The 12,677-nt window shown below is 45.9% G+C and overlaps 1 protein-coding gene across 3 annotated transcripts in view; it reads right to left on the bottom strand.

Annotated features, from left to right (window-relative positions):
• MAN2B2 (mannosidase alpha class 2B member 2) overlaps positions 1-12,677 on the bottom strand; it is a 65,016-nt gene that overhangs the window by 994 nt on the left and 51,345 nt on the right. For all 3 annotated transcript variants that reach the window (XM_050947440.1, XM_050947439.1, XM_050947441.1), the window contains 7 exons: positions 11,294-11,485; positions 8,732-8,984; positions 8,516-8,626; positions 8,212-8,404; positions 7,484-7,627; positions 4,724-4,836; positions 2,820-2,937 (listed from right to left, as the gene is read on the bottom strand). In XM_050947440.1, the coding sequence (XP_050803397.1) occupies positions 2,820-2,937; positions 4,724-4,836; positions 7,484-7,627; positions 8,212-8,404; positions 8,516-8,626; positions 8,732-8,984; positions 11,294-11,485 (1,124 nt within the window). The remainder of the gene's footprint in view (positions 1-2,819; positions 2,938-4,723; positions 4,837-7,483; positions 7,628-8,211; positions 8,405-8,515; positions 8,627-8,731; positions 8,985-11,293; positions 11,486-12,677) is intronic.

Here is a 12,677-nt window from a genome sequence, read left to right as displayed (position 1 = left end):
GTCAGAAACAAAGTAAAATACCACCACCCGAGCCTCTGTGCAACACAACAAATACACAACCACAAACGAACTTGAAATTAGTCCAAACCACACAGTTTGGATACAGAACTCAACTTCCCCAAAGTCTGTGGGGACTTTTCTGATCTGGATTTCTAACCACCCCTTATATGAATTATGGTAAAAAGTAAACAAATGCACCAACTAGGGTTTGAGTGTTACTGTGATAGATGCCTCAGACACACTCCAATGAACATCCAAGGGAAAGACATTCTAGAGTCAAGGACGCTCAGTGCAGAACACTGACAATCCAGTCCTCTGTCCAAGACTGCACCTACGGAGATAGGTGCACAGAATGGACAGTGCTCACATAAGGAGCAACTATTCAATATTTTGTTTTATTTCCATTGTTCAGTATGTGGCTCCAGGCCTCATTTACTGCATTATACAAACCCTGCTCATTGGCTTTCCTATGGTGCACATCACTACAGTATCTAAGTGCTTCAAAAACATTATTATCTTCTCAACACCCCTTTGAGATAAGGGGGGAGGGGTATTATCTCCATTTTTACAGATGGGAAACTGAGAAACCCTGAGATTAAGGTCAAGTACCCCAACTTTGCATGCCTAATTTGAGACACCTGGACCTGATTTTTCAGAGCACTTAGCATTATATAGTATTTCTATGTTCAAAGTACAGCTCCCATTGACTTCAGCTGCAGATGTAAATGCTTTACTTTTGGAAATCAGGTCCCAGTCTCAAATCAGGCACCCGAAAAATGAGGAACATACCATTAGTGACTACAGCTGAAAACTTTGATTTAAGTGACTTGTCTAGCATCACATAGGAACTCTGTGTCAGGGACAGAATCCAGTTCTCTAGAGCAACATTCAACTGCCTTAATCATAAGGCTGTCCTTTCTCTTCCTGCAATCCCCTGCCTCATTCACGACGCACGTTCCAACTCCTGCAACAAAGGAGGAAGGGGTCCTACAGAAAACAGCCTCCTTTACTACAGAACCGTGACTCATTCCAGAGGACGCCCATCCTGGGCTATAAGGATGGTGTCCTGTGGAAAAAATAGTACATGACCATGTAATTAAAGACTATATTGTAATGTATTCTCATAACGGGGCTGAATTAAGATTGCATGGGCAACCATATTTCAGCGTTTCCTAGCTCCTGAATGCTTGACTTTGCAACCTTAATAATGATCTTTTAACATAGGGTTTCCTGGGGTAAGATATCCTAGGTTCTTAAAACAACCAAGTGAAAAAAAGAGAATTTCCGTCACGTGGCGTCATATTGACACTGATGTGAGTCATCAACATGGATGGACACTTTGCCTGGGGGTTTCTCAGTCATCTGCTGACATCAAAAGAATGGTAAAACTCAAGAATCTTGAGTTCTATTCCAGGATCTCAAGGGGGCTGTGCTCTTTTACCCTTTCCCCCCAAAGTTTGATCCCTTCTGCACCATCCCTGTCCCAGTTCTGTCTCCTTCTCACCCAGCTTCTTATCCCAGTTCTGTTCTTGTGGGCTTCCAGTCTCTACAGGTTCCTCATTCCTGTCTCAGTCTCCTTGCCCAACCATTTCCAGTTCTACTACAACTCCCCCAGCTCCTTCTCCCACCTCTTTGCCCAGTTAGTCCCATTTCCCCCCTTTCATTTCCTTGTCTGTACTGTCTCTCCCGGCTTCCAGTCACTCCCTACCGCACCCACATTCCTTGTCTCCATTGGCTCCCAGCTTCCCTCCTCGGGCTCCTCCTCCAGTCTCAGCATCGGGCTCCCTTGGCTCCATGTCCCAGTCTCTTTGCCCAGCCAATCCCAGTTCTTTTCCCATACCCTGGCTCCCGATTAGATCTGTCTCCCCTCACTCCATTGGCTCCCTGTCACAGTCTCCTTGCCCAGCTAACCTCAATTTTGCCACTCTCCCATCCCATAGTTTTCCTTTCCCTTATATCCTCCCCGGCCAGCCTCCTGTTCCAGTATCCCACCCTCCCCTGAGAATCCTTGTCCCAATCTACTCCTGCACCTTTCCTCCAAGGACTAGCTCTTATCACCCTCTGCTTTTGAATCAGGTTGCTTCCTCCTCCATGGTGCCTGGGCCCAGTAGGAGAGTCACTGAGAGCACAGAAAAGACAGTTTTGCTGCTCTTAGTACCAATGCCTGGATCCAGCCTGGTTCACAGCAGCCCAGAGTAGCAATTGCAGAGAAAATCCTGCTCCGCCCCAGATAGGAGCATGCTCAGTACAGATGGAATGTATGGGGAATTTAGCTGCCAAGTTTTAGCAAGTCTCCCAAGCATGTCCAATCTGCAGTGTTTGGCCAAATGTGGGCAGATTTTCACAGGCCTGGCAAAAGGGATATCCTTCAAAAGCCACTCATCTGTCAAATTTCAAGTTCCTGCTCTAAAGTAGGAGGCTGGCTGAACTTCTCAAAGATGAGGTCACCATCATTTTTATCACGCATAAAACTACATATTTTCCCCTAGCCTCATTCTCAGAAATAGTGGAATCATTTTGGCTGAAATTTATGAAGAACATTTAGCCTGAGGCAGACTCTCAATATATAAAGTTTCACACAAACAGTTAAAGTTTGGCAAAGTTTTAAGCATTGAAAACAGGGTCTTATAATGGGAAATGTTAGGCAAATTTAATAATAGGCTGTGCTACCAACCCGACCTATAACAACTCTTTTAGGTCATTTCAATCTACTCAGTGAGACTGTTTCTTGAGTTGCAACATCCAACAAAAATACCAGCAACATCCTATCAACAGCTTGGGGCTTGAAAAAAGGAAACAAAATCTAGTTTCCCACCCACCTTTGCTTATATGTTGTGCTGATTTCCATTTCCATCGCTCCAAAGTGTTTATGTCCCAGGTTCCTGTGAGCGACCGCTCTTCCACCAACTCCACTGTTCCCAACCCTTTCAGCAGAGACTATATAAAAACAAACCCAAGATATCCAATTAATGTTACTTAAGGGAATGCCTACTGCAGCTCTCATCTGCTCAGTGAGCAGCTGGGCAAGGGTAGATTGTAATCTCAGAAGGTTTAACACTCTCAGCAATCACTATCAGAGCTGTGTATACTTTAAAACTACCACAGATGATCCAGCACAAATGGATCCCCCTTTTTAAGTCACCAGAGCACTTATTAGATAGACTCCTCATTGTTCTTATTAGATACTGTGTCCCTCCTCTTTTGGGTCAACTGCCACATCCCCAGTCAAGCAGAAATCCCATGTCAGGTGTTATACCTGCCCTTGTGTTCCCCAGCCAGGATTTGTGGTGTCACAATCACAATCTCATAATGAAAAATAAAATAAAAAAAAATATTGCTGCCCAAACAATCAAAAGGGGAAACTGTGTCTACAGGAGAGACAGTCAAAGTGATCAGACACAAATTGCTGTCAAATATACAAAAAACAACTGGGAAAAAAAAAGAGAGGAAAAATGATGTTTACCCTCTCTAAAGCTTTCACAATTTAGTAATCTCAGGTGCTGCTTGTAACAACATTAAATACAAAGAAATCACAGACAGGTGTCTATAACATTCAAGTTATCACAGCAAATATTACATTAATATCTACACAATAGGCCCAATCCTACATATGCTTGTGCACATTTTTCTACTGTCAATGCGATGGCTGTTCAGCTCGGGTAAAGGCTAAGGCTGCGAATCATTCACAGAGGTCACAGCTTCTGTGACTTTCCGTGACCTTTGTGAACTTTGCAGCACTGGTGCGGGCTAACCCCAGGACCACCCCAGCAGCTGGGGAAGCCCAGGGCCAGCCACACTGGCCGCTGCTCTGGCAGCCCCGGGCAGCTGGTTCCTGGCATTGCCCTGAAGCAGCAGTCCAGGCCCAGTGGTGGTGAGGCCCCGGGCTACCGCCTGCCCAGACCAGCGGCGTCAGCGTCCGGACCAACAGGGGCAGGGTTGCAGGCCCCTCACTGCCCGGATCAGCAGCAGCAGTGGGACCACGGACCACTCCCCACTCCAGCAGTGGCAGGGGGCCCCAGGCCACCCCAACTGCAGCAGGGCCCGGGTTGTCCCCCCTAGAAGAGGCATCATCCCATGTTACCTCCCCACCCCAGCAGCAGTCTTCAGGAGCGCACCCCTCCCAGCAGGTAAGATTTAGTCACAGGTATTTCAGTGGACAGGTCACAGAGCAGTGACTTCTTGTTTATTGCTCATGACCTGTCCATGATTTTTATTAAAAATACCTGTGACTACAACGTAGCCTTAGTAATGGCTATTGTGGTGAAGGGTAGGGGAAAAAATGAACTCTAACCTCAGCAAGAGGCAGAGTTTTGTCAGTAGTCTCAGTAGCAGCATTACTGGGTCCATTTTTTGAGTAGTTTCCAATTAAAGGAAGAGGAAGGTTATGTTTTTTGCAACAAGATTCCTCTTCAGCAGTCAAAGATAGGCTGAGGGTTTAGCTACACGGTGGGGTAACGTGTTCTACAGAGAATGATTTCCAAGCATGCTAATGTGATGCATGGTATCTGGTCTTTGTATTAAAGGTTCTCTATTGTACTTTAACATAGTCCAATTTGAAAAAGTTCTACATTAAAGCACACTTTAGTGCACACCAGAAAGTTCGACATGGGCCAATTAATGCATAACACATTAGTGCATTTAGAAATCACACTTCAGTAGAGTGCATTACCCCACTTTGTAGACAACCCCTAAGCGGTGCTTTGGCAGGAGTGATTAATTTTACTTTTAGATTCACTGTTGCAGGCTGTGATAGCACAGGATCCTCTCCCACTTCATACATATGCCTGATTCTTAGAAGTACACGTCTGAAGTCTGCATCCTCTTGCTTTCGTATACCTAAAAAACCAAAACAGGTTTTATTATTTAATGCTAAAAACTCAAAGTTTCTGTTGGAAGTTACTCACCTCATATGTCTTGTTTTAAACTAAGAGTACGTCTACACTACGGGATTATTCCGATTTTACATAAAAAGGTTTTGTAAAACAAACAGATTGTATAAAGTCGAGTGCACGCAGCCACACTAAGCACATTAATTCAGTGGTGTGCGTCCATGTACTGAGGCCAGCGTCGATTTCTGGAGCGTTGCACTGTGGGTAGCTATCCCGTAGCTATCCCATAGTTCCCGCAGTCTCTCCCGCCCATTGGAATTCTGGGTTGAGATTCCAATGCATGATGGTGCAAATTTAATGTTGCGGGTGATTCTGGGTAAATGTTGTCACTCATTCCTTCCTCCGTGAAAGCAACAGCAGACAATTATTTTGCGCCCTTTTTCCCTGGATTGGTCTGGCAGATGCCATAGCATGGCAACCATGGAGCTCGTTTTGCCTTTTGTCACTGTCACCGTATGTGTACTGGATGCCGCTGACGGAGGCGGTACTGCAGCGCTACACAGCAGCATTCATTTGCCTTTGCAAGATAGCAGAGACGGTTATCAGTTGTTCTGTACCGTCAGCCATGCCATTGTAAATTGGCAATGAGATGACCATTATCAGTCGTTCTGTACCGTCTGCTGCTGTCATGGGTGCTCCTGGCTGAGGTCGGCCGGGGGTGCAAAGACAAAAATTGAAATGACCCCCCGGGTCATTCCCTCCTTTATGTTGTATCTAAAAATAGAGTCAGTCCTGCCTAGAATATGGGGCAAGTGTGCTAGAGAACCAGTGTATTAGAGAGCACAGCCGCTCCGTGTCAGATCCCGCAAAAATGATGAGCTGCATGCCATTCTAAGGGGTGCCCCTGCAACAACCCCACCCGTTGCTTCCCTGCTCCCCCAACCCTCCTGGGCTACCATTGCAATGTCCCCCCCATTTGTGTGATGAAGTAATAAAGAATGTAGGAATAAGAAACACTGACTTGTTAGTGAGATAAAATGAGGAGGAGGCAGCCTCCAGCTGCTATGATAGTCCAGGCAGGACATTAAATGGTGCGGGGGAGAGGAGCCCAGCATCCCGCTGCTATGACAGTCCAGGCAGTACAGAATCTTTTCTTTAGACATGAAAGGAGGGGGCTGATAGAGCTCAGCCCCCAGTTACTATGATGAAGACGGTTACCAGCCGTTCTGTACCATCTACTGGGAATGACCAGGAGTCATTCCTATTTTTACCCAGGCGCCCCCGGCCGACCTCACCTGAGGCCAGCCAGGAGCACTCACGGGCTGATGATGACAATGGATAGCAGTCATATTGTGCCATCTGCCACCAGGGAGGGGAAGGAAAAGGGTGCTGCTGTTCAGTGCCGCAGCATTGCGTCTACCAGCAGCATGCAGTAGACATATGGTGACATTGAAAAAAGTCAAGAAACGATTTTTCTCCCTTTTCTTTCACGGGGGGGGGGGGGGGGGGGGGGAGGGAGGGTATATTGACAAGCTATACCCTGAACTACCCTGGACAATGTGTTTGACCCTACAGGCATTTGGAGCTCAGCCAATAATGCAAATGCTTTTCGGAGACTGCGGGATAGCTGGAGTCCTCAGTACCCCCTCCCTCCCTCCATGAGCATCCATTTGTTTCTTTGGCTTTCCGTTATGCTTGTCACGCAGCACTGTGCTGAGTCCCTGCTGTGGCCTCTGTCTGGAGATTTTTTTCAAATGCTTTGGCGTTTCATCTTCTGTAATGGAGCTCTGATAGAACAGATTTGCCTCCCCATACAGTGATCAGATCCAATATCTCCCGTACAGTCCATGCTGGAGCTCTTTTTGGATTTGGGACTGCATCGCCACCCGTGCTGATCAGAGCTCCACGCTGGGCAAACAGGAAATGAAATTCAAAGTTCGCGGGGCTTTTCCTGTCTACCTGGCCAGTGCATCTGAGTTCAGATTGCTGTCCAGAGCGGTCACAATGGTGCAATGTGGGATACTGCCCGGAGGCCAATACCGTCGATTTGCGGCCACACAAACCCTAATCCAATATGGTAATACCGATTTCAGTGCTACTCCTCTTGTCGGGGAGGAGTACAGAAACCGGTTTAAAGAGCCCTTTATATCGATATAAAGGGCCTCGTTGTGTGGACGGGTGCAGTATTAAATCGGTTTAACGCTGCTAAAATCGGTATAAACGCATAGTGCAGACCAGGCCTAAGATTTCAGGAAGAGATTTTCAAAGGTACAAAATACAGGGGAATGTCCAACTCGCATTGACTTATTTACATCAGTAGAATTTGAAGGCCTTAATCCAGCCCAAGCCCCATTGTGTAGGTGCTGCACAGATATCTAGTAAGAGACAGACTCTACCTCAAAGATCTCATGGGGGATATTTTCAAAGGGAGTTGGGTGCTTAAATGATCCTTATACTCGTTGAGGCAGGGTCTGTCTTTATTATATGTCTGCGCAGCACAGAGGCTTCTGACCTAGTTCAGGTGCTACTGTAATACAGATAATTAATAACACTAGTCACAAAATAAAGGAGGTAGAGAAAAATAGCCTTTTTAAGTGTTACACACTGAATGATCTCCATCTACAAATGACTTACTGCTAAAAAAGAGAACCTACCTTTGTAAATATTCTGTAGCTGCTCAGTGTGGTTGGAGCTGTATCTCCACCCAGGAATGCTTAGAGTTTGGAGATGTAGGTTAGCTGGGAGGGTTACAGGATCTCTCTGAACAAAATGACGTTCTCGATGCAGCTTTGGTTTGTCTGAATGTGAAATAAAATAAAAAAAGCTATTATGTAATATGGTTGTGTCAAGAAAGAGGACCCTGGCCAGCGGCACCGCACTGCTTTTGGAAGGGAACAGTGTGCCCTCCCCCTGTCTGAACTAGACCAGGAGTGGGTGAGGCACTCTCTCTTCAGGTGTTCTGAAGTACTAAGCTGAAAGCAGCATGATTTGAACTAGCTGAAAAGTATATTAGTACCCAGTAAAGCATGCTTCATCAAGCCTTGCTGCTGCTATTCTACTACATGCCTTTTTTATTTGAAAGATGTTTTAAACTTGGACTCAAAAGTTCTCTTAGTTAGCTACTGTGGCCAAGATTTTCAGTCAATGGATGCCTAGAGTTAGGGTCCTAAATGTACAAAGCCATGCACATGAAAAGTAGCCCCATTTTCAAAGGTGCTGATCATCCAGCACTTCCTCATAAAGGGCAATGAGAAATTGTGGGTGCTCACCTTGGAAAAGGCGGGCCAGCTGTTGAGGCACCTAAATATAGACTTAGGAATCTGACTTTAGGTAAAACAAAGGAACAATTCTTAGTTTTAAAAAAGGTAAGTAGAACAGTTACCTGTTAGCTCTCCATACATAACAACTGGTCTGTGTTCTAAAGCCAGAGCACTTGACTGATACAGAACATCAGCAGCCGGCTTAGTTCCTAAAATGAGCCAGAACATTGGCCGAACCACTGAGGTGTCATTCAAAGTGAGATTGTAATTCAGGTCCCACTCAAGGTTATTCCACAGTCTCCTATGAAGCATCACCTGCATGATGAAGATAAATGCCAGAACGGTCATCAGCCATCATGCTTTATTCAGACCACAGGGAGCCAAAAAATTACTGTTTTATTGCAAAAAAACATTTTCATTCATTACCTCCACTTGCCCATTTCCTTGACTTGAGACACCATGAGATCTTTCTGCAAGCAGAATCAGCCTCATGCGGTCATCCTCAATGTAGGCAGTCTGGACCATAGGATAATAGTTCTGAAGACACACAATAAATCAAATGACAAAAACATTAAGTTTGTGCAACATAACGGAGCACGAACAGCATACACACTTGATTTTGGATTACAGCTTTATGCCTACCCGAGCCACGCTATTATTCACAAAGACCTTGTATGGTCTCTTCTGCATCTGATAGCCATTGCTGTCAGTGTGAAATGTCTGCTTAGTGTTTAAATTTGTGCTTGTTCTTAAGATTGTCTCACGATTTAGTTCCAAAGGTCCAACCCTGTATTCTTGCTCTATCCTGTGGCAAAGCAGCTTATCATCATAACCTCCTGGTACACTGTAGATTCTTGAATACGCCACATACATGTAATCCTGAGCGGTTGTATTCCTACAAAACAAGAGGGTAAATAATGTGAAGTTTAGCAAGTTAAACTAATATTTGATTAGTTATATCAGGTCAGTTCGCATTATTAATAAACCTGCAGTATTTTGTCGGGATTTCATCTGCTTTGTGTAACTAGTGAAATGATTTTTAGCTTTTCAAATTTCGGAGATCCAGTTTGTTTAAAGGGAAATTCTACAGTATTCCTTGGTGTCCCAGGTGCTGTGTGTGTGGGGGGCACATTCATTTTACTTCATGTTCTTATTTTGGATTGTTTAAAATTATAGCTATTTTTCTGTCATTTCTCCTTAATACACTCTTAAGTGGAAGGATTGTTTTCACTCTCATAGTCATATAAGTATAGACTACAGTAGACACTTCTATTACTATAGAGGTAAAAAAAAAATTCCTTACATACAAAATGAATATTATTCAAATGGAAAGTCTATCTAGAACATATTTACTTTCCAGTTGAATTGCTACACAGACAAGTATTGCAAATAACAATGTAAACATATGTTTACATTCGGGGAAGATATAAATAAACCTGAGTTCAGTTTTCCCATCTAAAGAACATGAATTTTCATATACAAATTCCATTTTATATCTTCTATGTGTACAGTAATTCCAAATCTTTCTTGACATAATAATCATCTTTGTGCATTGCAATTTCACTTAAAGTAACAGAAAACTTCAATAAAACAACCATCAGCTAATAAAAAAATTAAAAGGTAGTTGACTGTAAATACTCTTAAATAGAGAAAAAGTAGCTAGTTCTTCAGAGTTCAAAGAAAAGAGATCTGAATGCCTCATTGTTGGGGATTCAGTTCCCTCTTTTGTCTTTAATTAGCTTTTTTTCCAATGTGCAGATAGCGGTTTACACTCTAATTAGAGATCTGTCAAAATTCAACCAAAATAGAAGATTCATGATCTCAGCAGACTTGAATCTTGTTTTTGAATTGCACGGACACTCCATGTTAAAAAAAAACCCAACCAACCCACAACTGAACACACATTTCTAACTTTCCTCACCTCAACAACAAAACCCACAGTTGCACCATTAAACTAGGTACTTAACCAATGTCTTCTTCAGTCCCATGTTGAACGGAATCTACTAAGAGCTGTACAACACACATATGTCACTGTTTAGAGATGACTGTACAGCAGTGGTCACCAACCAGTCAATTGCGATCAACTGGTCGATCCTAGAGGATCTCCCAGTCGATCGCAATCTCCAGTGGTAGTGGGGCTGCCACTAAGGCAAACTGCTTGATTACCTCCTGGAAGCAGCCAGCGCAGTCGCGGGGGGACAGGAGTCTCCCTCTGCATACTGCTTCTGCCTGCAAGCACTGCCCCTGCAGTTCCCATTGGCCAGGAATGGGAAGCTGTGGCCAATGGGAGCTACAGGGGTGGTGCTTGCAGAGAGGGGCAGCATCTGGAGCCACATGTGCCCCCCAGAGATGTGCTGGCCCCTTCTGGGAGTGGTTTGGGGCTGGGGTAGGCAGAGAGCTGCCTTAGCCTTGCTGCGTCTGCCGCTGACCAGGAGCTGCCAGAGGTAAGTGCTGCCCAGTGAGATGCCACGCCGCAACCTGTAGCCCCATCCTGGAGCCAGCACCCCATATGCCCTCCTGCACTCTGAACCTCCTCCTGCACCCCAATCCCCAGCATGAGCCCCCTCCTGGAGCCAGCACCTCATACCTGATCCTTTACCCCAACCCCCAGCTCCGAGCTCCCTCCCAGAGTCAGCATCCCAAACCCCTGCCCCGGGCTTGACCCCCTCTTCCAGAGGCCAGCACCTGTACCCCCTCCTGCACCCCAACACTCTGCCCCATTCTGGAGTCCCCTCCTGCACCCAACTTCCTCCCTGAGCCCGCAGCCCCTCCCGCACTCCAATCCCCAGTCCCAGACAGGAGCCCCCTCCTGCACCCAAACTCCCTCCTAGAGCTTGCACCCCTCATTCCCTCTTGCACCCCCACCCCCCTGCCCCAGGTTCAGCCCAGAGTCCCCTCCCACACTGCGAACCCCTCGGCCCCAGCCCAGAGCCCTCACCCCCTCCCAAGCCCCTACCTCAGCCCGGTGAAAGTGAGTGAGGGTAGGGGAGAGCAATGGAGAGAAAGCGGGGATGGAGTGAACAGGGCAGGGCTTTGGGGAAGAGGACGGGCCTCGGGGAAGGGAAAGGGTAGATTCTGGGTTGCCCTTAGATTCAAAAAGTGATCTTTGGTGTAAAAAGGTTGGAGACCACTGCTGTACAGGATTACTCCCACATGTGTGAAGAGGATGAAAAATTCAAGTGAGGTTCAATCACACCCAAGTACCTGTAAAAATATTGCCTGATCTCTCTCACTAGGTTTCCAGAAACAACTTCCAGTCCCACTGCTTTTGATTCTTCAACGGCTGATCCATTTGGGGTAAATAAGTAGTTATCTGAAATGGGCCCCTTCCTCACATCTCCATTCACATGATATTCAAGAAACTCCTGAGTTACTTCAACAGTCTGGTTAGTCTTCCTGTAAATTCATAAAGGGGAAAACGTATTATATAGATATACACTGTGTAAGTATTATCTGCAACGTTTAATTGCAAGGGCAATGAGGATGGGAATCTTAGAAAGTATCTGTTTCTTTAGCTAAAATGAATAATTAATAATTAAGGAGGCACCTGGGCAGACATGGGTGCTCCTGGCTGGCCTCGGTGAGGTCGGTTGGGGGCGCTTGGACAAAAATGGGAATGACTCCAGGTCAGTCTCTTCTTTAAGTTTCATCTAATGGAGATTCAGTCCTGCCTGGAATACCATGCCAGCTGGAGGCTTCTGCCTCAGGCTGCTCTCCCAGTCGGCAGCACTGTGCGGTCGCACCTACTCCAGCCTACCCCTTGCTCCTATGGCTCATGAAGCCTGGACAGCAGTAAGGAGCAGTTCAAGTATAGGCTGAGAAAGTGCAGAATGGTGGTAGAATGTGTCTTTGGACGTTTAAAAGCTCGCTGGCGCAGTTTATTGACTCAGTTAGACCTCAGCGAAACCAATCATTCCATTGTTATTACTGCTTGCTGTGTGCTCCACAATATCTGTGAGAGTAAGGGGGAGACGTTTATGGGAGGTTGAGGCAAATTGTCTGGCCGCTGATTACACGCAGCCAGACACCAGGGTGGTTAGAAAGCACAGCAGCGTGTGCTGTGCATCAGAGAAGCTTTGAAAAACAGTTTCATGACTGACCAGGCTATGGTGTGAAAGTTCTGTTCATTTCTCCTTGATGAAAACCCACTCCCTTGGTTCACTCTACTTCCCTGTAAGCCAACCGCCCTCCCCTCCCTGACCTTTGATCTCTGCTTGCAGAGGCAATAAAGTCATTGCTGTTTCAAATTCATGCATTCTTTATTAATTCATCACACATATGGGGGGATAGCTGCAAGGTACCCCGGGAGGGGTGGGGTAGGACAGAAGCACAGGGGTGAGGTAGTTGTTGGGGCATCCCCTAGAATGGCATGCAGGTCATCATAGAAGTGGCATGTCTGGGGCTCTGACCCAGAGCGGCCGTTTGCCTCTCTGGTTCTTTGGTATGCTTCACACGGCACTGCTGCAGGTCCCTGTTATAACCTCTGTCCTTCATGCCCTTGGAGAGTTTTTCAAATATTCCAGCATTTCGTCTTTTGGAACGGAGTTCGGATAGCACGGATTCATCTCCCCATACAGTGATCAGATCT

Source organism: Gopherus flavomarginatus, chromosome 3, assembly GCF_025201925.1.
Source record: "Gopherus flavomarginatus isolate rGopFla2 chromosome 3, rGopFla2.mat.asm, whole genome shotgun sequence".
NCBI lineage: Eukaryota > Metazoa > Chordata > Testudines > Testudinidae > Gopherus > Gopherus flavomarginatus.
This window is presented reverse-complemented; position numbering and strand designations above follow the sequence as displayed.